This window comes from Podarcis muralis, chromosome 17 (genome assembly GCF_964188315.1).
Source record: "Podarcis muralis chromosome 17, rPodMur119.hap1.1, whole genome shotgun sequence".
Classification (NCBI taxonomy): domain Eukaryota; kingdom Metazoa; phylum Chordata; class Lepidosauria; order Squamata; family Lacertidae; genus Podarcis; species Podarcis muralis.
This window is the reverse complement of record NC_135671.1, coordinates 4,439,381-4,464,457: the sequence shown is the minus strand read 5'-3', so window position 1 is coordinate 4,464,457 and position 25,077 is coordinate 4,439,381. Positions and strand designations below refer to the sequence as shown.

Below are 25,077 nucleotides of genomic sequence, written 5' to 3'. Positions count from 1 at the left end.
GATTAGAAGGTCGGCGGTTCGAATCCCTGTGACGGGGTGAGCTCCCGTTGCTCGGTCCCTGCTCCTGCCAACCTATCAGTTCGAAAGCACGTCAAAGTGCAAGTAGATAAATAGGTACCGCTCCGGCGGGAAGGTAAACGGCGTTTCCGTGCACTGCTCTGGTTTGCCAGAAGTACTGGAAAGGGTCACTTCTGTGTTTCGCTGCTCGCACATGCGCAGACGCTCAAAATGATGTCATGCGCATGTGCAGAAGCGGCGAATCACGACACGCAGACGTGGGTTGCGTTCTGCTCATGTTGCGAATGGGCCTCCGGAACGGATCCCGTTCGCAACCAGAGGTACCACTGTAGTGTCTTGTTTGACCATTTTCTCATCACAAACCTTCAGTTGCCAGGGCTGACTCAGTCTGATGTCGTCCTAGGCACAAAATGAACCCATTGAAAGGAAATAAGGCCTAAAGGTTTAGAGTGTGAGCGGTGAGCTAGGAAGTAGCCGGGATAGGGTCTCAACTCATCAACGAGTGCACTAGTGCTTCAGGCAACCTGTTCTCCCCACCTCAGTTTCCACATCTGCTATGTGGGGATAATATTAATTTAGAACATTTTTTAATCTGACTTTTCAGAAGCTCAAGGCAGCTGACAATCATTAAAAGCAGAATGAAAACATACACGCATCATGCTAATAATTATGAAGCCATTTCAGATGTCCCTGTGCCTCCAAGCAGGCAAATAAATTAATAATGCCAGCAGATCTCCACTCAATAAATCAGCTTAACACAATCACCTAAAGGCTTGCGGGCGGATACGTCTTGCAGAAGGTAATCCCATGGTCATGAGGCCACGACTGAACAGGCCGCCCTCCTTGCTGCAAATGACTGCACCTGCTGAGGGAACAGAGAGAAGGGCCCTTAAAAATGTTTTCATTGAACCATATAACCATATGGTTATTGCCATTACAAGCTTATTGCCATCCAGGATTGCCGAGGTCCACATCTGTGGGGAGTCGATCTTTCAATGGGTTGTATCCAGAGTAGCGCTTGGATTTCCGCTTGCTCAAGGGACCGTCCCCTCTCCCTCCTCCCCATGCGTTTCCCCTAGATCTGTTCTAGGGGTTCCCGCAAACCTCCAGAGCAGATTACGAAGGGAGTGTGGTGTGCACAGCGAGAGAGGGAGGGGAGTTCTGTTGCACAAGTCTGAATCATTGTGCTAACAGTGTTTCTCAAACCTGGGTCTCCAGCTGCTTTTGGACTACAATTCCCATCATCCCTGACCACTGGTCTTGCTAGCTTGGGATGATGGGAGTTGTAGTCCAAAAACAGCTGGAGACCCACGTTTGGGAAACACTGTAAAAGAACAAATGCATTGATCACTGCCTTATGCTTTGCCATTCCCTGCCTGTTAAGATTCAGCAGGCACCTTCCTTGTCTTCTTCTAGACCTCTCCTAAACCTTTTTACAGTGGTACCTCGGGTTACATATGCCTCAGGTTACATACGCTTCAGGTTACAGACTCTGCTAACCCAGAAATAGTGCTTCAGGTTAAGAACTTTGCTTCAGGATGAGAACAGAAATTGTGCTCCAGCGGCACGGCAGCAGCAGGAGGCCCCATTAGCTAAAGTGGTGCTTTAGGTTAAGAACAGTTTCAGGTTAAGTACAGACCTCCGGAACGAATTAAGTACTTAACCCGAGGTACCACTGTACTTATTTATCTCAGCAAGCCTATCCAGACATACAATTTAGTTTACATATACTTGTTTTTAAGTTTTACCGATTTTAGCTGTTTATTATTTGACACTGATGCAAACCACCAAGAAATTTTTTTTTTAAAAAAAAGCCAAGCCACTTGCAAATTCTTCTAAAGAAGTTAAATACTTGGAACACCCAGAAAAAGTGCTGCATGAATGCCTACTGTTCTAACCAAAGCTGGTTTTCACGCGCCACAAAGAGAGTGCCGAAAGCATTTTGCAGAAAAGAAATGGCATGAGCAAGCACCTTGTGGAATTGAAATTAGTGGCAATATAAACAGTTCTCTCAAACGGGGGCAAGACTGGCTCTGATCGCTAATGACCTGATCAGAGGAATATTCTCTTATTTCAAAGCTATCGTCTTCATCCTCTCCAAAAAGAGCTAAGCCACACATCCTCATCCTGCAAAAACAAATCAAACCCACCAGCGTTTGACACTGGAAGTACGCTGAAACCTATGGTACCTTCTTGAATGAATTATTATATTATTATATTATATTATATTATATTATATTATATTATATTATATTATAATATTATATTAATATAATGTATTATTTATTATATAATATATATATATACACACCGTATTTTTTGCTCTATAAGACTCACTTTTTCCCTCCTAAAAAGTAAGGGGAAATGTGTGTGTGTCTTATGGAGCGAATGCAGGCTGCGCAGCTATCCCAGAAGCCAGAACAGCAAGAGGGATTGCTGCTTTCACTGCACAGCGATCCCTCTTGCTGTTCTGGCTTCTGGGATCCAGAATATTTTTTTTCTTGTTTTCCTCCTCCAAAAACTCGGTGCGTCTTGTGGTCTGGTGAGTCTTATAGAGCAAAAAATACGGTGTGTACATATATATATATATGCTTTCGTAGATTTTCACGGGTATAGGAATGCAGGTTTTGGTGTCCTCGGGTGTCTTCCCGTGTAAAAGTTGGGGTGTCTAGGCGACGTTTCGACGAGGTCTCACTCGTCATCTTCAGGCTGGTGCTTTCGGCTTCTTGTTACTGGAACAGAGCAGGGTCTCAGTGTTTGAGTTCCTATAAATACTGTTGAGGTGTGGTGTATAGCCTCCAATGTTCTGGGCCGAGAGGAAGTTCCCAGGCTAGTGTGCCTTTTCTTCTTTTGTTCCTTAATTGTTTGAGGGATATCTTGAGTGATTTCTTGAGTGATATCCTGAGTACCACTTAGGTGGGTCATTAGGTGTGGATTAGTTGCTAAAGCCTTTGTGTCTTGACCTCTTGAACTTTGTGAAGAGTTTTTCTGAGAAGATGGCTGTACTGCATTTTGTTGTGCTCTGGCTTGGCTTCGTGTATAGGGGCGAGCTGTGGTTTTGTGGCCTGTGTAGGGATTGCAGGGGGGTGCAGCATCCGGAGGTGCCACCATGGTTTGGCTACTGGATGGTGTCTGTAATTTATCTGTGGAGAGGGTCTGGGTTTGGGTCTGGTGTGGTTGATTGGTGATGGCGTTCTGTGTGCCTCTGGATCTGGTGTCAGTTTTTGTGGGGAGGGCTAATTTCCAGATGTCTGGCAAGCGGGATGTGTCGTCACGCTTGTTCATGTTGTGAGGGTGTTTCTCTATCTCGATGGCTTCCATGATTATTCTCTTGTGGTGATGTTCCATGTTAGAGAGCAATTTGGAATCTGCAAAATTAATTTCGTGTCCTGTTTCTTTCATGTGTTGGAAAAGAGAGGAAGTTTTTTCTTCTTTTTTGACGGCATTCTTGTGTTCTGCGATACGTGCATTTATTCGTCTGTTTGTTTGTCCAATGTACGTGGCTGGGCAGACTTTGCAGGGTATTTCATAGACCCCTTGGTTTTCCAACTGGATTTTATCCTTGGGGTTTCTGAGGATATTGGCTATCTTTTGGTTGGCGCAAAAGGCTGTTTTGATATTGTGTTTATGGAGGATTTTGCTAATTTTATCTGTAGTGCCCTTGATATAAGGAAGGAGGGCCATGCCATTGTTTTCTTCTGTGTCTTGGTTTTTGGGGGGTGTTTCTTTTTGGATTAGCTTCGTAACCCTGTTTTGCTGGTATCCATTGGCAATTAACACATTTGAGAGATTCTGTAACTCAGTTGTCAAGTGGTCTTTGTCAGCCAGGCGTTTGGTTCTGGAGATGAGAGTCTTGGCTACGGAGTTTATTTGTGCAGGGTGGTGGTGTGATTGTGCATGTAAGTAGCGGTTGGTGTGTGTTTTTTTCTGGTAGATAGTGTGTCCTAGGGAGCCATCAGGTTTTTTGTAGATTAGGACGTCAAGGAAGGGAAGTTGGTTGTTGGCTTCTATTTCCATAGTGAATTGTATTTTGGGGTGTAGGCTGTTGAGATGTGTGAGGAAGCTGTCCAGTTTTTCCTTCCCGTGTGGCCAAATTACAAAGGTGTCGTCAACATATCTGAGCCAAAGTTTGGGTTTGTGTTCTGACTTGTCTAAAGCATTGGTTTCAAAGTGTTCCATGTACAGGTTTGCGATGACCGGTGAGAGGGGTGATCCCATAGGTGCTCCTTCTATCTGTTTGTATCTTTGTCCATTGTGGATGAAGTACGTGTTGGTTAGGCAGTGGTTGGTCAGGTCCAAGATGTATTCGGGGGGATTGTATTTGTTTTGAATGGCTGTCAAGGCTTCATTAATGGGCACTTGTATGAAGAGAGATACAACATCGAAGCTCACAAGTAGGTCATTGGGATGTAGGTTTTGCTTCTTTATTGTTTCTATGAACTGGAAGGAGTTTGGAACGTGTGAAGAGATGGATTCTGCATAGGGCTGAAGTTGCTTGGCGAGAAATTTAGCGAGATTTTGTAGAGGTGAGCCTATGGAGCTGACTATTGGTCTGAGTGGTGTTCCCTCTTTGTGTATCTTGGGGAGGCCGTAGAGTTTGGGGCATCTGGATGATTTTTCTCTGGGGATGATTCTTAGCTGGATTTCTTCACTGATAGGAGAGGCTTTTATTTTGGATTTGGTGGTTTTTTCCAGATAGGTGGTGGGATCTGTTTTTATAGGGGAAACACCCCCCAAAAACCAAGACACAGAAGAAAACAATGGCATGGCCCTCCTTCCTTATATCAAGGGCACTACAGATAAAATTAGCAAAATCCTCCATAAACACAATATCAAAACAGCCTTTTGCGCCAACCAAAAGATAGCCAATATCCTCAGAAACCCCAAGGATAAAATCCAGTTGGAAAACCAAGGGGTCTATGAAATACCCTGCAAAGTCTGCCCAGCCACGTACATTGGACAAACAAACAGACGAATAAATGCACGTATCGCAGAACACAAGAATGCCGTCAAAAAAGAAGAAAAAACTTCCTCTCTTTTCCAACACATGAAAGAAACAGGACACGAAATTAATTTTGCAGATTCCAAATTGCTCTCTAACATGGAACATCACCACAAGAGAATAATCATGGAAGCCATCGAGATAGAGAAACACCCTCACAACATGAACAAGCGTGACGACACATCCCGCTTGCCAGACATCTGGAAATTAGCCCTCCCCACAAAAACTGACACCAGATCCAGAGGCACACAGAACGCCATCACCAATCAACCACACCAGACCCAAACCCAGACCCTCTCCACAGATAAATTACAGACACCATCCAGTAGCCAAACCATGGTGGCACCTCCGGATGCTGCACCCCCCTGCAATCCCTACACAGGCCACAAAACCACAGCTCGCCCCTATACACGAAGCCAAGCCAGAGCACAACAAAATGCAGTACAGCCATCTTCTCAGAAAAACTCTTCACAAAGTTCAAGAGGTCAAGACACAAAGGCTTTAGCAACTAATCCACACCTAATGACCCACCTAAGTGGTACTCAGGATATCACTCAAGAAATCACTCAAGATATCCCTCAAACAATTAAGGAACAAAAGAAGAAAAGGCACACTAGCCTGGGAACTTCCTCTCGGCCCAGAACATTGGAGGCTATACACCACACCTCAACAGTATTTATAGGAACTCAAACACTGAGACCCTGCTCTGTTCCAGTAACAAGAAGCCGAAAGCACCAGCCTGAAGATGACGAGTGAGACCTCGTCGAAACGTCGCCTAGACACCCCAACTTTTACACGGGAAGACACCCGAGGACACCAAAACCTGCATATATATATATATATATATATATATATATATATATATATATACACACACACACAACAGATCTATTGTTTTCGTTACTGTATTTAGATTTATGCCGTTCCCCTTTTCACCTGTGATATCACACAGACATTTAAGCTCTTGCAATGTGAAAGAAGAATATGCTTTTCTTACCTACCTTGGTCAGCAATGCATGTGAAGCAAGGAAGAAATGAGAATCACACCTGCCTTCCACAATCTCTGCACCCAGGCAGGTGGATGCTGAGGAGGGAGGTGAATATGCTTTAATACTTGTGGGCAGTACCGTAAGCCGTGCTAGGTAAATATTGAGTGGCGTAAACAAAGGACCACAGAGTACAATCCGAAACCTCCTGTGTTTCCACTCGCCCTGTTCCCAACTATAAACCATTTGACCTCAACTGTTTACTTGTTCACTTTTCAGTGGCAAACATTAGACAAGCTATAATCCTTTAAAGTGTAGCCTGTGTAATAATTGATCCGAGAAACCTTGCCTCTGACAGTAGCAATAACTTAAAGGAGGACTCAGTACAACTTGTTTTGTTTGGCAGTGGGACTTTTTTTTGCAAAATCCAACTATATGTCTTTTTTTATGGGTGGCTTAATGTATAACTGGAACTATCAGAAACTGATGTATTTAATTTACAAGGATCAGATTATTGTATATTGGCAATGCGGACTACAGGGCAAAACTGGGTGTGCTAAATGCTGAGATAAGGCTTCATTTACTATGAGCTAATAGTACACTAATAGCTAAATGAGCATACTTTTTATACAATAAGGAACCGACACTGCATTCTTTGGCTCCAGGACTAATGGTACCCAGTTGGATCTTGACTTGCTGTTACATGAATGGAAGGGCTCCTTCTGTTTGTGGAAGAGACTCTGATCCAGCAGAGGCTCCTGCTGGAGGAATTAAGAGAGAGGCAAGTGTCACCAGTTCTCTCTGCCTCTTCCCCCCTCCCTGGTGCTGTTCCAGTGGGTCCCCCAACCCTTTGGAGCAGCATTAAAGGGGGCTATAGGTGGAAGGAAGAATAAATGAAAGTTGCCTTCCTCCTCCGTCCAAAAAGGTGTTACATGAGTGAAAGCGCTGAGGAAATCCTGGATCCAACCCACTGTCAAAAATAATTTTAAAAAAAACCAGGCAAGAGGTAGCAGTCTGGCTGGCATCAGGAAGTTGGATGAGTGTACAGTGGTACCTCAGGTTACAGATGCTTCAGGTTACAGACGCTTATGGTTACAGACTCCGCTAACCCAGAAATAGCACCTCGGGTTAAGAACTTTGCTTCAGCATGAGAACAGAAATCGCGCCGCAGTGGTGGCAGGGGGAGGCCGCATTAGCTAGAGTGGTACTTCAGGTTAAGAACAGTTTCAGGTTAATAATGGACCTCCAGAACGAATTCTTAACCTGAGGTACCACTGTATTCTGCAAAGCCAGGAGGAAACACAGTCGTACCTTGGGAGTCGAACGTTTTTACTCCCGAATGCTGCAAATCCGGAAGTGAGTGTTCCGGTTTGTGAACGTTCTTTGGAACCCGAACATCCAGTGTGGCTTCCAGTTGGCCGCAGGAACTTCCTGCAGCCAACTGGAAGCGGCACTTTGGTTTCCGAATGTTTGGGAAGTGGAACAGACTTCCAGAACGGATTCCGTTCGACTTCCAAGGTACAACTGTATACGTTTTGAAAGTGGAATGGACTTCCAGAACAGATTCCATTTGCGACTGCATGGCTATCTTGCTGTAGGATTGGCACTGCTAATTCCCTGCTTTAAAATATAAATTAGTGGATTCTCAAATTATGGCTTCTGAATCAATTTTCAAGTATTCTTTAATGGGAATAATAAAGGAAAAGGGGAGAGGGAGCTTTCTTCGAGGTTTCCATCACATGTTGAAGAGAAAACCCTTAGCTCTAAATAAGGATAGCTCTAAATAGGGATCTGCATTAAAAAACACCAGCTTGCCCATTTGCCAGTGCAAGTGGCTGCAGCAAACTAGAAAGAACCTCTTGTGTGCATACCCCACCTCACCCTCCCTGGTGCACTTAGTCTGTGCTGAATTGCCATCCTAGAAGAAAAGTGCAACAGCTGAGTTTAAAATAGGGCTGCCAACTATTTAATTTAGAGGTGACGGTCTTCAATTTAAGAGAGGTTAAGAACCACTAATGTAAATCACATGGAGCAAATTTTATGATGTCTCCTGTATATTTACTACTGTTTGGAATTATATACCTGCACAATTACCGGTACGTTTCTGTGAACACGCAAGCTTGCATCTGCTGTTTTTCTGTCTCAGGTTTCTCCTGCTGCTGGGGAGCCAAATTGCTCCTCAACCTTATAATTACGAATATAATAACGTAACGAGATGAACGGCAAAACATTAACTCGCCAGGTTGTATCAGACAAGATTCCTACTGACCCATGAGATAGTTGTCTAGCCATGCCCTTTTATCTGTTGTCTGCACGTATTTCATCTCTAGATGTTGATCACTGGCCATCGAGAGCTGGAGTCTAACAACATCGAGAGGGTAGCACATTCGCTACCTCCAATCTAGACTTTGTGTTCCTGCCAAATTGGCCAAACGTACTATACTTTCCCGTGTATAACACTCCCCTGTGTATAAGACACCCCCTATTTTTGGGGACTCCAATTTCAGAAAATGGCCCAAAGTTGTTGAGCTTTTTGGGGGGAGGATTGGAGTTGTTGAGCTTCTTTTGTGGGTAAGGGTAAAGGTAAAGGTAAAGGTAAAGGGACCCCTGACCATTAGGTCCAGTCGTGGCCGACTCTGGGGTTGCGGTGCTCATCTCGCTTTATTGGCTGAGGGAGCCGCTGTACAGCTTCCGGGTCATGTGGCCAGCATGACTAAGCTGCTTCTGGCGAACCAGAGCAGCGCACGGAAATGCCATTTACCTTCCCGCCGGAGCGGTATCTATTTATCTACTTGCACTTTGACGTGCTTTCGAACTGCTAGGTTGGCAGGAGCAGGGACCAAGCAATGGGAGCTCTCCCCGTCGTGGGGTTTCGAACCGCCTACCTTCTGATCGGCAAGCCCTAGGCTCTGTGGTTTAACCCACAGCACCACCCTCGTCCCTTCTTTTGTGGGGGAATGCAGTAAATCACTAATCGGACGATTGCAATCGGTCGCGCCGCTCGATGACAATCGCTCGCGTCTGCAACAAGCGTCTGCCTGATCGCCAACAACGGAAGTAAATAGCAAGCACAATTGCCACAGTGGCAGCCCATCCTCAGCAGCCCTTGACGCAGCAACCAATCACACACACATTTATCCGCAGCCAATGCAAATAAACCCTTGTCACAGCCACCAATCGCACACCAAATCGCCAATGACAATCAGTAGCTTGCAGCTGCAACCGATCACCCGTCACCCTTACCCACTACCCGTGTATAAGACTCCCCCATTTTTTAAACCTTATTTTAGAGTGAAAAAACCTAGTCTTATACACGGAAAAGTATGGTATATTTGCGAGCCTCTTGCTTATGATGTTATTCCTTTGCTGAACGCATTCATAAGCCATCTTATCTGGACGTCCCATTCAGTGCATGAGTAACCACAGAGGATGTCCTTGGGTGGACGTTCTGCTATATATTTCCACCGGTTTAGTACCACGAAAGGACAAGTCATAGCAAGGCTGGAAAACCCCGCTGCCAGCCAGGGCAGACATTACCAAACTAGATGGACCAATTGCCTCCCTCGGTATTCAGCAGCTTCGTATTTATATACCGTATTTTTCGCTCCATAGGATGCACTTTTCCCCTCCTAAAAAGCAAGGGAAAGTGTGTGTGCGTCCTATGGAGCGAATGCAGGGGGGAGGCAGGCAGGAAAAGCCCCCAAGAGCCGCACACAAGCTCTGTGCGGCTCTTGCGGGCTTTTCCCCAGGAGGGAGAAGGGACTGAATGGCCGCATCAGTCCCTTCTCCCACCTCCTAGAAAAGCCCACAAGAGCCACACACCCTTTAAAGAGCGTGCGGCTTCTGCGGGCTTCTGTGGGAGGTGGGGGAATTCCCCCACCTCCTAGAAAAGCCTGCAGGAGCCGCGCACCCTTTAAAGAACACGCCGCTCTTGGGGGCTTTTCCCCGAGGAGGGACAAGGGACTGACTGGCTGCGTCAGTCCCTTCTCCCTCCTAGTAGAAAAGCCCGCAGGAGCCGTGCGCTCCTTAAAGGGTGCGTGGCTCCTGTGGGCTTTCGCGGAAGATGAGGGAATTCGCCCACCTCCGGCAAAAGCAGGGAGAAGGTCTGGGAGCAGCAGACAGGCTGCAGGCAGAGCTGGGGGGAGGGATCATATTTTTTTCCTTGATTTCCCCCTCTGAAAACTAGGTGCGCCCTATGGTCAGGTGCGTCCTATGGAGCGAAAAATACGGTACATAACTGGTAGAGCAAGAGACTCTTAATTTCAGGGTTGCTGGTGAAGCCCCATGTTGGGCAAAAAGATTCCTGGTTGCAGGGCTTTAGACTAGACAGGATGACTTTTGTGGTCCTTTCAAACTTTGCAATTCTACGATTCTATGACTACAAGCCACTGCCATGAGGGTGGGGAATCTATAGGGCCTCCCTAGATGCTGTTGGACTCCAACTCCCATCAGCCCCAGCCAGCATATTCCCATGCTCAGGGATGATGGGAGATGGAGTCCAGCAACATCTGGAGGGCCACAGGTTCCCCAGGAAGCAATACTGAAGTGAGCCATCAGTGAGAGTGCTGCGCCAATGCAATGAAGTATTCTGCTGTGAAAAGCATGCTAATAAAAACAAGAGAACTTATCTGGAGTATGTCCTGGCCTATAAGAATAATGGATGTTAGTTTTTGCCCTGTGCACTGATGTACAATCCTTTACGTGTCCACCTGGAATCACAGAATTGTAGCGTTGCAAGTGTCAACTAGTCCAATACCCCGCAACGCAGGAATCTCAATGGAAAAATCCAGTAAATCTAGCTGCCATAAATGGAATTTATTCCCAGGGCATGTGTGTATAAGATTGCCCCATCGTTGTAGTAATTAATTGTGGCATATATCATTTGTTAAATTCTTTGTCATTTTTATTCTTATAGATTTGTGGACGCCCAAATAAGCAATTTGAGCAGTGCTATTTAGATAAAGGCCAAACACATAGAATTGAACTTTAAACCCACTCGCTCGCTCACTTTTCCTCCATGTGATGCTTCCCTTAGCAGACGATGGTCATGGGTTCTGCTCAATAGCTGTACAATTTGTATGTTCAGCTAGAGCCAATTTGCGGCTAGCTATGCTGGATTAGCCCACAAAAAAAACAAGAGGTAAGAGCAGCACCAAAGAGGTTTAAGCAGATGGGGCTACTGTGACGGAAAAGTTCGTTAGCAAACTTTTTCAGCAAGGGGCCGGTCTATTGTCCCTCAGACCTTGTGGGGGCCGGACTGTATTTTTTTGGGGGAAATGAACGAATTCCTGTGCCCCACAAATAACCCAGAGATGCATTTTAAATAAAAGCACACATTCTACTCATGTAAAAAGACGCTGATTCCCGGACCGTCCGCGGGCTGGATTGAGAAGGCGATTGGGCCGGATCCGGCCCCTGGGCCTTAGTTTGCCAACCCATGGGATAGAGGTTAGGAGATAGGTAGGGAGGTAGGGAGTGAGAGGAGAGAGAGTTGGTTCTGAGTAGAAACATCCACTCTGAGGAATATATCACAAGCTAGAGAAAGGAGTTTCTGAGCTTAAGTGTGAAGGATAGTGTGTGGTGTCCTGTAAGAGTAATATACCAGGAATTAACTGGGAGGCTGAGCCAGGAGAAGTAGAAGCTGTGAGTCTACTTAGGTCTCATTCCAGTCGGGAGGGGAGAGAGTCTTCTACAAAAAGAGAAGACTCCCAAACCAGTTAAGAGGGGAGTGGTGATCCCTTGGGTCTGTTACTTGGAGTACCTCAGGAGTAGGGTTGTCTAAGGGGTGTGTAACTGAAAGAAAATACCACCTTGTTTAAGAACCAAAGTATTAAGGAGCAACAGGACGCGGGTGGCGCTGTGGGTAAAAGCCTCAGCGCCTAGGGCTTGCTGATTGAAAGGTCAGCGGTTCGAATCCCCGCGGCGGGGTGCGCTCCCGTTGCTCGGTCCCAGCGCCTGCCAACCTAGCAGTTCGAAAGCACCCCCAGGTGCAAGTAGATAAATAGGGACCGCTTACTGGCGGGAAGGTAAACGGCGTTTCCGTGTGCGGCTCTGGCTCGCCAGATGCAGCTTTGTCACGCTGGCCACGTGACCTGGAAGTGTCTCCGGACAGCGCTTGCCCCCGGCCTCTTGAGTGAGATGGGCGCACAACCCCAGAGTCTGTCAAGACTGGCCCGTACGGGCAGGGGTACCTTTACCTTTACCTTTATTAAGGAGCAACAGCTGTGCAACAACTGAGAAAGAACTGAAGTGAAATAGCATTACAGTCATACCTCAGGTTGCAGACGCTTCAGGTTGCGTTTTTTCGGGTTACAGACCCGCCGAAACCTGGAAGTATCAGAACGGGTTACTTCCGGGTTTCGGGGGTCGCAGAAGCGCTGAATCGCAACCTGCACGTGCGCAGATGCACTGCTGCGGGTTGCAAATGCTGTGGGTTGTGAACGTGCATCCCACACGGATCATGTTCGCAACCCGAGCATCCATGTATAATCTGAAGTATCCTATGTTTTACCCACTTGTGTCATAAACTTCCTTTGTTTAATAAAATCTTTCTTGTTTATTTGATCAAATCCTGCCTGAGACTCCACATTACAGTGGTACCTCGGGTTACATACGCTTCAGGTTACGTACGCTTCAGGTTACAGACTCCGCTAACCCAGAAATAGTGCTTCAGGTTAAGAACTTTGCTTCAGGATGAGAACAGAAATCGTGCAGTGGCAGCGGGAGGCCCCATTAGCTAAAGTGGTGCTTCAGGTTAAGAACAGTTTCAGGTAAAGAACGGACCTCTGGAACGAATTAAGTACTTAACCCGAGGTACCACTGTATTAAGTTTTCCCTCATACAAGTCCCCCACAAGGTAATCTGGGGTAGTTTGTGGGAATCTGTGGAATTGGTGGGTGCATTATATTTAAGTGAGGGCAGGCCCAACGGCGCCAGGGGAGAAAGTGCCGTCACACCGTCGCAGCTACATATTCAGACCCTCCAAGTGTCCCTATTTTCCAGGGACAGTCCCAGATTTACAGAAGCCGTCCCGGTTTCTGATTTGATTTCAGAATGTCCTGCTTTTCCTTAGGTCGTCCCTGTTTTCATCAGAGAAATGCTGGAGGGTGTGGTGTTATGCACCCCCGAGCCCAGGAGATAAGTAACTATGCAACCTTTAGAAGACAGCTGAAGGCAACCATGTATAGGGAAGATTTTTTTTTTTTAATGTTTAATGTTTTGTTATGTTTTTATATACCGTATGTCGGAAGCCAGAGTGGCTGGGGCAACCCAGTCATATGGGCAGGGTATAAAATCTGGAATGATCTATCTTAAATGCTATAAATGCTTCCAACACGTGGGGATTCCCAAATCTCTGCTAGGAAGAGTGAGCGATTAAGTCACTGGGTGCCATTTCTGTGTCACTGTTAGCTATACTTGCCTCGCCGATTGATACGTGGTACCATGACAATGCCTTCATTGATGGGTGCCATTTTCTCCTTGCTGCTTCAGAGTCCCCAGTAGACTTGGCCAGCATTTATTGGCCTTGCTGCTGCACTTTAAAAACAAGAGACAGTTTATAAGGTGAGGAAATTGAATCTGGTTTGGATAAATCATGAGGAAGGAGTTTAAGAAACTGAGTCTTAAACTATGGCTATGTACGCTCTGCAGAAAAACAAATTAAAATCTCACATCTAGGCAAAGCAAATAATTCAACCGATCTAAACTTTGTAAACCATAAATTGGGGGTTTCTTTTTTGTTTTGCATGATTTAGTCTACATTTCTCCTCTCTTTTGCTAGCTTTTATCTTAGTTTTGCAAATTATATGATAGGCGAGCAAAGAGATTCATCTGCAAGGAAGCCTTTTTAAAAATCAGATATTTTAGAGACATAAAACCCAAATTCTGCTTCTTAAATAAGTCACGAAAACTAGAATAAGTTTACCCTGAAATTGAGTCTTTTTTCAAACAGCTTGTTCCCAAACTGGCAGCATTCACAAGGTGGGCAAGACAGGCCAGATTTGTAAGGAATCTTCCTTTCACTATCAATTTGTATATTTTTTTCAATAATATCCAGAACTGCTATTACTTTGCCCCTTGAACCCATCTGAGAAAACAGTGGATGTTGCTTATATTGTACCTTAGGCCTTCTAAATGAATTGACTTCAGAATCTTGGTTCTAGTCCCAGTTCCTCTTAATATTGTATCCAAATCACATTTGACCCAGTAATTGTTAATATTTAATTAGTGAATCCATATTTATAATCCAACAGTTTCCTTTGCTTTTTAACCAAGAAAAGGGTTGGCAGACAAGTGAACTTACTGGTCAGATATTGTCAATTGATGATCTGGGCTGTGGTTTAATATTGTCAAATATTCAGTGAAGCCAAGAGTTCAGTTTACCATTTTTTATTTAATTGTGACACAGTTTTCTCTTGTTTTGTTTTAAGCAGGAACAGGGATAAGGGCTTCCGGTTTGTTAGCCTTGCAGCAGCCGGGGCCAAAACTAATAGCACAGCTCCTTCTGATCATCTATAAATAACTGGAGGTATCTCAAAACAGGCAGAAAAACAAAGAAAGGAAGGGGAAGGAACGGATGATGATGATGATGGTGATGATAAGTGCTAAAGGTCAACGTTTTGAAATACAGTTCTGAGATGTTGGTTTTTGTGATGTTTAACATGTGGCCTTAAATTGTATCTTGTAGTTTGATATGTGGCTTGTAAACTGCTTTGGGAAGACTTTCTTGAAAAGCAGTATACATATTATACTACCTACATGCCTACATACAGTTCTGCGTAGAAACATCACAGATGTAATTTCGTCATTTCAAATCTTTTGGCTCAGTGTGTGTGTGTGTGTGTGTGCGCGCGCGCACGCACGCACCTCCCATGAATGGAATTTTTGGTTTTTACTTCAAGTTCCTTCAAAGCAGTGGCACTCTTAAATCCTACCACAAACCTGCTTCTTGGTGTTGTCATGGAGGGTGCTACATTTTCTTTAGCATGTTTAAATCGGCTTGACATTATTTGTCGTTTTAGACTGGATACTTTCTTTGAGCAGTATCAGGAAAGTGGGTGAAAATAGGACCAGCTCTTAAAATTTAGTATCCACACTTCCCCCACCCTACTCAAATGCTTTCTTTTTCAATCCAAGAAGATACTGGGTTGCTGTTTTTTGGTGGAAGCTGGTAAAGCTATCTAGCACCTGTTACATTAAGGTGAAACGATGCAAACATTCAGCCCAGATAATATTCAGAGCAGCAGCTCCTTTGCCAGCAAGCAGCATGTAAAACAGAAATGCTATCCAGAGTTCACTTATAGACCTGTTCTGAAGGCATATAGATGCTACCCTAAGACCAGTATCTGCTAGAAAATTAATATGTCAGTGTATGAAACTAAAGGAAGAAGAATCCATTTTATGTCATCCTGTGAAAGTCTAGAGTAAAATAAATGAATGCAATTAGAAGGCTATCCAGGCTGAAATTGCCTTGCAAGCTTGCTATCAAAACTGGGCGATGTGTCACAGTTCAGCATTATCCTGATGCTCAGCTCAGATACAAATTCCCACGCCACCCGCTGCCCAAATACGGAGGGATGATTTCTCTAATTTAGGACTGTGCATTTTAAAGCCGGTTGGCTTTTGCTTCTGTCGCCTGTTTTTCTCCGTAAAAATCATGACAGTCTAGGACTTGAAATACATTTAACGCTCGCCCAGAAGCGCACTCACCTCCATCGAGCAGGGAGCTAATGATTCTTTTGTTTGCATCTCTCTCTCCTTTTGAAACCTGCCTCTCGCACAGCCTCATTCCTCCGGCGCACGCATTGCTGAGGGAAGCTCCCAGGATCAGCTAACAGAGCAAGGCTGGCTCCGTTAGTGGGAAATCGCAGGCCTCGTATTTTAGCAGCTTGAAGGCTCTCATTGTTGTGCTCGCAGTTCCGTCCCTCGGATGCGCCCTCCTTATTCATAGGCATTTCACAACGGCGATCTTACAATATCGTCGGGCGTTCGGTGGGGAGAAACGGGGAATATTAGCAAATCGTGCGTGGAAAATTAATACCACAACCTTCCCCCTGGCAGTTTGAGATTAAATGTGAGATCTTCCCTTTGTAGCTTGACCTTTGCTCCGTGATTTACTTTTAAAACTACGGGTGGAACAAGCTTTTTGTGTCTGTGCTGCTTGCTTTTAGATTAAACATCAGACTGGTTTCCGTCGCCTGAAATGGGGGGTGGTTTAGACAAGCTGTCAGGTCAGTTAGATTTCAGCACAGCTTAAGGAAAATCCTGCTGCCAACGTTGTGCCCTTTGCTCATCCTGACGTTCTCCTGTTCCATCTTGCTCCCAAGGCCAAGTAATTCTAACACTGAGGCTTTGTTCTGCTTATCCAAACATCTTCTGATTTCAAAAATACTGGCTCCCAGGCCAGATCCATGGAGAGAGCCTGGGCTGAATCGGATGAATAAGTTTCAAAGATGGGAGTGGAGCATGGTAGCATCTGGAGTTTTCTGACTTTTCAGACCCTTGTACTGGTTACCTGAGATCACACCATTTTTTAGAGGCCACTTAGATCAATGTTTTTCAAACTTGGGTCCCCAGCTGTTGTTAGACTACAACTCCCACCATCCCTGACCGCTGGTCCTACTAGCTAGGGGTGATGGGAGTTGTAGTCCAACAACAGCTGTTTGAGAAACGCTGACTTGGATGCTAGTTGGCTGGCAACCCTAAGGCATTGACATTGCTTAATATAGTACAATCAAGGGGAAATGTGTCTGGAAGTTACTATATAGCAGCCCTGGAGTTCATGGCTCCCAGCTTTTTAAAACCTGCCAGCTCTCACCTAAAGAGCAGGGGAAGTTGAACATTTGAGTTGGCTAACACTTGTCATCCTTGGGCTGGATGCTGGACCCTGCAGAGAAGGCAACAAGGCAGGTCAGGGGTTGGTGGACCAGGGATAGCTCTGACAGAAGCTGAGAGTTGACTCAGCCTTTTCAAGATTCTGGTTCTAGGCTACCTTGCTCAGGTGCCACTCCCTGGTGGCTAACTTTAGGTTCTTAAAGGGCCAACCTTCTGATCAGAGGATGGGCACTCCTGTTGGCATGCTCCCTGAACCGCAGGACTATTTAGGTCCATTTGGAGGCATTTGGTTCCTCAGGGGTGCCTGTGGTGTCTGAGCTCTGGCCTTACAGATATGGGAAGTTCTTCTGGGGGTTCATGTTCATGAGGCTGTGGTCCCCTGATCACCAGAAGCAAGCTCGGAGTCCTGCCCCTGGTCTGGCTCCATAGCTGAAGACTCTGCAGCCTCTAAGTCCAAGTCCTAACTGCAGATGGACTCTGGGGTTATGACACCACCGCTGCTTGGTTTGGCTTAATGAAGCAAAATCCTTCTTTGTGAGGTGCTCTCCGAGGTCCTGGAAAGCCTACCCTCATTGTTCCCTACACAAACTGGACTTTCCTCAGCTCCCTGTAGCCTTTTCATCTGGCTGGGGAAAGGAGATATGCTGTAACCGGGCCAGCATGTGAGCGTGTTGCATATACAGTTCAGCGACACTGATATAATATTGTTTCTGTGATGCATAAAATATAATGTGCCTGCACTCCCATCTCACATGCAGGATCAGACGCGTGACATCCCTTTGTCCAAATACCGGTGCCAGTTCATTCTTCTATAGATACGCATGGTATGATAAAAATCCTCTCACAATAGATTTCTTGCATTGCCAAACTCAGTAAGATATTTTGATGTCCTCCACCTCCTTTTGTGATGGCAGCACGTGCTGTATTTGGCTGACACAAAACTAAAGTTAATTATTTTTTTGCTTGTTCGCTGTGTAAGTAAATATTTTAATAGTCCATTTGGGAGCATCTGGCAGAGACTCAGCTAACTAACCTCAGGGTACAGAACTGTTTTCTCCCCTCAAAGGTGTCCTCTTCCTTGAATGAACAACTTGGAAGTTTTGCTTAGTTACCAAAAGAGGCTCCATGCGTAAAATCATCTATGATCATTTTCAGAAAACTGAGGTCATGTGGTTTGCTCATACAAAAATATTGCATTTAAGACAATATTTATTTCATTTGAATACCACCTTTCTGTCAAGGCACCCAAAGCAGTTTAAAATTTAAAGTAATAAGATAAATGATAACATGTAAAATTGGGGTGAAGGAAATCAGTCGGACTGGAGCAGAACTTGATGCTGTCTGTACCTGTCTGTACCTGCCTTCCTTCCACTCTTCCTCCTCCCCTGCTGCAAGAAGCCAAGTTACAGGGAACCAGGCAGAGGGCCTTCTCGGTGGTGGCACCCACCCTGTGGAACGCCCTCCCACCAGATGTCAAAGAGATAAACAACTACCAGACTTTTAGAAGACATCTGAAGGCAGCTCTGTATAGGAAAGCTTTTAATGTTTAATAGGTTATTGTATTTTAATATTCTGTTGGAAGCCGCCCAGAGTGGCTGGGGAAACCCAGCCAGATGGGTGGGGTATAAATAATAAATTATTATTATTATTATTATTGACAGGAAAGTCATGCCTATGATCTTGGAAGTCTCATGGGTCATTTGCTCATGCAGGTTGTCATTTTATGAATAAGCATGATTGCTCTGGCCCAAAGTCTTCGTATTTAATGGGGAATTGATTTGGTTTGCAATGGATCTAATCAAATGTTTTCTGCAGGGAGGCCAATGGGACACTTCATTACAATTTCACCAACCTGGATAACTTCATGGATCTTCTTTGGGAAAACAAGCTACGTCCAGGTAAATCTAATCACTAGTTTTTCTATAAAAAAATACTGCCAATTCTAAGATCCCTTAAACAATGTATAGCTTAAGTTGTTTGGAGTTCTGTACAGTGGTACCTCAGGTTACATACGCTTCAGGTTACAGACTCCGCTAACCCAGAAATAGTACCTCGGGTTAAGAACTTAGCTTCAGGATGAGAACAGAAATCGTTCTCCAGCGGTGCAGCGGCAGCAGGAGGCCCCATTAGCTAAAGTGGTGCTTCAGGTTAAGAACAGTTTCAGGTTAAGAACGGACCTCCGGAACGAATTAAGTACTTAACCCACAGGTATCACTGTACAGTGCTTTGCTTTCTTTGAGAACAGCAGAAATTTAACACGCCAATGTTAAGTTAAACTTCCACCAACTTTAATGAGCAAGGGGCAAGGGCAAATTGGGAGTTTCTGCAATCTCTGCAATAATGTAAGCACTGAAGTGTAGGCTCCCAACTCAGCTGAATGGTGTCCTTTTACTTCGGAGCTCAAGGGAAACGCATGGCTTGCCAGCAGTACATGTGAAAAGGATCTAGGGGTTTTTTTTAGCTGAGAAGTTTAACATGAGTCAGCAGTGTAATGCAGCAGCAAAAAGAGGTAATGCTATTCACGACTGCATCAACAGAAGTATAGTGTTCTGATCAAGGGAAGGAATAGCTCTGCTTTATTCTGCCTTGGACACAGGAGTCCTGTGTCCAGCACTGGATGTGACAATAGAAGAAGGATATTGACAAGATGGAGCATCTGCAGAGGAAGGCAACCAAGATGGCCAAGGATCTGGAAACTAAGCCTTAGGAGGAACAGTTGAGGGAGTTGGATATGTTTAGCCTAGAAAAGAGACTGAGAGGAGAGATAGTAGCAGTCTTCAAATATCTAAAGAGCTGGAGCAAGCTTGTTTTCTCCTGCTCTGGAGGGTAGGACCCAAAGCTTCAAGTTGCAAGAAGGGAGATTCCAAGTCAACATCAGGAAGAACTTTCTAACAGTAAGAGCCGTTCAACAGTGGAATGGACTCTAGAAGGTGGTGAACTTTCCTTCCTTGGAAGTTTTTAATCCGAGTTCAGATGACCATCTGTCATGGATGCTTTAGTTAAGATTCCTGCATTGCAAGGGTTTGGACTTGATGACCCTTGGGGTCCTTTCCAACTGTAGAATTCTATGCTGTCAGGGGCTGGACTGAGGAGGAATGGTGGTGTAATGGGTATGAGTTACTCGTGCTTAAACTGCCGCCTCTCTAGGCTAAATTGCCTTGTTAAACCGTTCTGACTGCACAGCCCATCTCCGCGTGGCTGTCTCAGTCGCTAGCAGAATCTGTCTGTGGGCGTTTCTTAAACCTCTTCCAGCATAGAAGCTGTTTGACTCCCAGTCTCCTCCTCCTCTCACTGCGCGGGAGTCTTCTGCGCAGGGAGGGCGTGGGTAGTGGAGGACCTGTGCTCTCCTCACTGATGTCCAGTGAAGAGTCCTAGAGCTCTCTCTCTGCTTCCCCCATCTGCCCCCCTTTATCCCTGGTGTTGTGCTGATTTCCTTCCCCCTCTACCGAGCTGCTTTTCCCCCTGGTGCTGGGTCCTTCGCCAGCACCATCTGGTAGCCTCCTCTTCACCTCTCGCTCTGATGTCAGTTCCCTGACAGGTGGGGACCGCCCCGGGCCCCTTCCTCCACTTTCCTAAGAATAGGAGGACAGTATAGATTTAGAGGACACAGGTGGTGCTGTGGGTTAAACCACAGAGCCTAGGGCTTGCCGATCAGAAGGTCGGCGGTTCGAATCCCCATGACGGGGTGAGCTCCCGTTGCTCGGTCCCTGCTCCTGCCAACCTAGCAGTTCGAAAGCACGTCAAAGTGCAAGTAGATAAATAGGTACCACTCCAGCGGGAAGGTAAATGGCGTTTCCGTGAGCTGCTCTGGTTCACCAGAAGCGGCTTAGTCATGCTGGCCGCATGACCCGGAAGCTGTACGCTGGCTCCCTCGGCCAATAAAGCGAGATGAGCGGCGCAACCCCAGAGTCGGCCACGACTGGACCTAATGGTCAGGGGTCCCTTTACCTTTACCTTATAGATTTAGAACAGTGGTTTGCAGAAGGCCATAGTACAGAGGCTGCAGAGGGCAAAAGCTGGAAAATAATTGGGAGAGGAACAGCAGAAAGAAGAAGCACCGGAGGAGAGACAGCTGACAAACTCAATGTCTTTGGAAAGCATTCCTGATACCCCTTCTCCCAGGACCAGGCGGGCATTGAGAGTAGTAGAACAGAGAGCTCAGAGGCAGAAAGCTCAGATCAGCCGGCGCAGGGATGACGTAGAATAGGAGAGACGGAGCAGGTTGGATTTCAGTCAGAGCAATGCCATTATTTAATAGAGACTGCATTCCTTCGTCTCTCTCTGTGAATACTGAATAAATTATGTGGTAAGAACTCTTCTCGTTTATCTGCTTCTTGGCTGCCACCAGGGGAGGGATCTGACTCCCTGAAGCCTGACATATACTTATATCCTGCCCCTTCTCTCAAAGGAGCCCTAATCCACTGAGAGTATTTGTATGATCAAATGGAAAGGTGTCATGACTTGGACCCAAAGAGCCATTTTAGATGCGCCCAATAGATTTGTGTACCTTTAAAAAAAAACCCTGATTGTCTGAACCCGCACCCTGTGCCTTTATCACCACTTGTTTAGCTCTTTCCTTTCTCTCTCTTCTTTGCAAACTGCCAAAGTCATGCAGAGAATGTCTGGGCCCTGCTGCCAGACTCCCCCATCGCCTACCCATGTTCACGGCCACATAGTTCTTTGGCTCTTGGCCATGGCGCCAAGCGCAGACCGATGGATGCTTGGCACTGCTCAATTCAAAAGCGCTGAACAGGTTTGTGTGGGTTTCCCCCCCTCCCAAACTCAGGATTCGAATTGATGGGAAGTCCCTCGGGATACTTCACTGACTTTGAAGATAAAAGGCAGGTGATACAATGGAAGGACCTGGTTACACAGTTGGCCGAAAGATATATAGGTGAGTTAACAAAATGTTAATTTGTCAGCTCAGCGTTTCCATAAACACGTCTTAAAGGGCAATGTCCAGGGGAAATGCTTTTTTAAAAAAATAAATAAATCCTTGAACCTTTCTTTAAATGACCCTAAGTTAGTGTGCTTCATGGCTTATAATTTACTAAACTGTGTACGATTGCAGTTGGGTGGCCAAGAGAACATCAACAGGGGATTCCACAAGCAACTACAGTCGTACCTTGGAAGTCGAAGGGAATCCATTCCGGAAGTCTGTTCGACTTCCAAAATGTTCGGAAACCAAAGTGCGACTTCTGATTGGCTGCAGGAAGCTCCTGCAGCCAATCGGAAGTCACGGAACCTGTGTCGAACGTTCAGCTTCCAAAAGAACGTTAGAAAACCGGAACACTCACTTCTGGTTTCGATCGTCCGAGAGCCAATTTGTTCGGGAGCCAATGCATTTGAGATCTAAGGTACGATTGTATAGAACATCAAACTTCAAGGCAAGATTAACAATTAGACCACGAACGCTCTAGAGCAGGGTTTTACAAACTCGGGTTTCCGGATGTTTTTGGACTACAATTTCCATCATTCCTGACCATTGATCCTGCTAGCTAGGGATGGTGGGAGTTGTAGTCCCAAAACAACTGGAGACCCAAGTTTGGAAAACCTCTACAGCATGGGTGGGGAACTTTTTCATTTCTGTGGAAAGACATTGGCCCATGGGGAAATCAATTGGGGGATGGAACCAGAAAAAAAGTGGGGGAGTTTTTTCTTCCTGCCACCCCCTTTGCAACTTATCCTGTAAATCAACATCCAGCCCATACATTGGGCCCTGTCACAGAATACTAATCTGTGGAAGTGGCTTCTGTCCTGGATTGTGGGTGGGTGGGTGTGAATATGCCCCCTCAAGGCAGAAATTCCTCTTAAAGGAATAAGAGGTGGTTTGGGACAATAGCCTTTCCACTGAGATTTTCGTGTGCGGCTAAATGAAAGCCTACTGCTTAATATGACAAAGCTGTAATTAATGCAGATTTGATTTCCAGAACGTTATGGATTGAAGCATGTTTCTAAATGGAATTTTGAAACTTGGAACGAGCCAGATCACCATGACTTTGACAACGTATCCATGACAGTTAATGGTAAGCCTCTTTTGAATCCTCCCGGTTTTTAACTGTGAGCAGAGTGGGGAAAGTTCAGAGATCAGGGCTAATGAAAACAAGATAAAGAAATGTTCCGTTTTAAACCCTGTAAAAAGCTCAGCACAAATTGCCATCTCACAGAGATATTTTTTTCGTCATTCGAGCTCTTAATAGCTAAATCAACACATGCAAGTTACCGGACTGGGCACCGGGGTTACAGCAGGAATGTTGCCTAGGAGAAACTAAGTAAATTATAGAAATAAAGTGTTTTATAGCAACACTGTGGTAATATTCTTTGCTTAGCCGTTTTTCAAAACCATAAATCTTTTGAACTACCGTGTTGCTGAGAATGGAACTGTGGGTACCTCAGGTTGTTGTTGGCATCTGCCTCGAGAGACAATGGAGTGTGCCTTTGGGGGTGAAGTCGAATTTCTGCATTAGCAGCATCAATGAGTCCTCCTTGGCGCGCAAGCCTGGGCAGTGTAAGCGGAGGTCCTGAGGTGCCCAGTTGACAAGACCCACCTCTTGGCCCCTGCGATGTGGTCCAAAGGAAAGCAGATCAATACGTTTGGCACCAGCTTGGCTGCAGGAGTTGCCGGAAAGAGACGTACAAGGCACCATCCAATCATCTTAGGGACTCCACTCCAAATATTTGTCTTTTAGGTATCACAATACCCTTCTTTGTGTTTGCGCTAGCAGACAAACACGTATACGTGTATCCAGGCTCACTACAATTATGACGCGGTGGCTCTGTGGTCTAAACCACTGAGCCTCTTGGGCTTGCCAGTCAGAAGGTCGGCGGTTCGAATTCCCGCAACAGGGTGAGCTCCTGTTGCTCTGTCCCAGCTCCTGCCAACCTAGCAGTTCGAAAGCACACTAGTGCAAGTAGAAAAATAGGTGCCACTGTGGCGGGAAGGTAAACGGCATTTCCGTGCACTCTGGTTTCCATCACGGTGTCCCGTTGCGCCAGAAGTGGTTTAGTTATGCTGGCCACATGACCTGGAAAGCTGTCTGTGGACAAACGCTGGCTCTCTCAGCCTGAAAGCGAGATGAGCACCGCAACCCCATACTTGCCTTTGGCTGGACGTAACCATCCAGGGGTCCTTTACCTTTTACAGTTATGAGGGGTAGAAACACGCTTTAAGAATTCTGTGTGTCAGGATTACATTGCAGCTACTGGAATCTTCAATGGGTGTCTATAGCCCATAGCATGACCTGCTCACAGCCACACAGATAACTAGACCTCCTGCTTATCTAAACAGTCCATAATTTGTTGATTTTTGCAGAGTAAATGTGGTACGTTATGGCCTTCTTTGCCCTGTTTCACTCCAGTACGTTCTGAAGAAACGAGACACTTTCCTCTCCTCCGAGCTAGATATTACTACCGAAACACTAGGCCTATTGTTGACTGTTCAATTTTGCTCCTAGGATTTCTCAACTACTATGATGCTTGCTCTGAAGGTTTAAGACAAGCCAGTTCTCAGCTGAAATTTGGAGGTCCTGGAGACTCCTTCCACCCATTCCCAAAGTCCCCCATGTGCTGGAGCCTCCTGTGTCACTGCCACAATGGAACTAATTTCTTCACTGGAGAGACTGGCGTCCGGCTAGACTACATTGCCATGCATAAGAAGGTCAGCTCCCTGCTCAATTTGCTGCTGAAATGTGCCTGTCCCAAGTTAAGTGTTCACATTTAATTGCCTCTTCTGCACTAAAAAAACCCACAACTTGCTACGTGGTGCAAAGATTCTGAATTGAATTCAAACGTTGACAACTGCTTCTTGCAACAATTTGTTTTTTAATTCTACATAGCATCTGTACACTACTTTAGAAAATCCCAGGTGCTTCAGTTACATGATCTAGTTGTTATACTTGGTGGTGCTGCGGTCTAAACCACTGAGCCTCTTGAGCTTGCCAATCAGAAGGTTGGTGGTTCGAATCCCCACAGCGGGGTGAGCTCCTGTTGCTCTGTCCCAGTTCCTGCTAACCTAGGAATTTGAAAGCACACCAGTGCAAGTAGATAAATAGGTACTGCTGCGGAGGGAAGGTAAACAGCATTTCCATGTGCTCTAGTTTCTGTCACGGTGACCCATTGCGCCAGAAGTGGTTTAATCCTGCTGGCCACATGACTCGGAAAGCTGTCTGTGGACAAACGCCGGCTCCCTCGGTCTGAAAGCGAGATGAGCGCCACACCCCATAGTTGCCTTTGACTGGA

The 25,077-nt window shown here is 45.7% G+C and overlaps 2 protein-coding genes and 1 long non-coding RNA gene across 8 annotated transcripts in view; 1 reads left to right on the top strand and 2 right to left on the bottom strand.

Moving 5' to 3' along the window:
- Positions 1 to 6,959, bottom strand: part of SLC26A1 (solute carrier family 26 member 1) — a 16,383-nt gene extending 9,424 nt beyond the window's left edge. The window contains exons 1-2 of one of the 3 annotated variants that reach the window (XM_028712276.2): positions 6,018 to 6,958; positions 784 to 883 (exon numbers count right to left, since the gene is read on the bottom strand). The gene's annotated coding sequence lies outside the window, so the exon portion shown is untranslated. Of the gene's footprint in view, positions 1 to 783; positions 884 to 6,017 lie in introns of all 3 variants that reach the window. The other 2 variants (XM_028712277.2, XM_028712278.2) reach the window with 2 other exon arrangements.
- IDUA (alpha-L-iduronidase) overlaps positions 1 to 25,077 on the top strand; it is a 62,380-nt gene that overhangs the window by 16,883 nt on the left and 20,420 nt on the right. For 3 of the 4 annotated variants that reach the window (XM_077920973.1, XM_077920975.1, XM_077920977.1), the window contains 4 exons: positions 18,655 to 18,737; positions 21,626 to 21,733; positions 22,770 to 22,865; positions 24,294 to 24,496. In XM_077920973.1, the coding sequence (XP_077777099.1) occupies positions 18,655 to 18,737; positions 21,626 to 21,733; positions 22,770 to 22,865; positions 24,294 to 24,496 (490 nt within the window). Of the gene's footprint in view, positions 1 to 16,673; positions 17,664 to 18,654; positions 18,738 to 21,625; positions 21,734 to 22,769; positions 22,866 to 24,293; positions 24,497 to 25,077 lie in introns of those variants that run through there. The other variant, XM_077920976.1, reaches the window with a different exon arrangement.
- LOC144325934 (uncharacterized) lies at positions 13,189 to 16,432 on the bottom strand. The gene is made up of 2 exons (XR_013391087.1): positions 15,715 to 16,432; positions 13,189 to 13,542 (listed from the first exon to the last, which is right to left on the bottom strand). It is a non-coding gene; the product is annotated as an uncharacterized LOC144325934 (long non-coding RNA).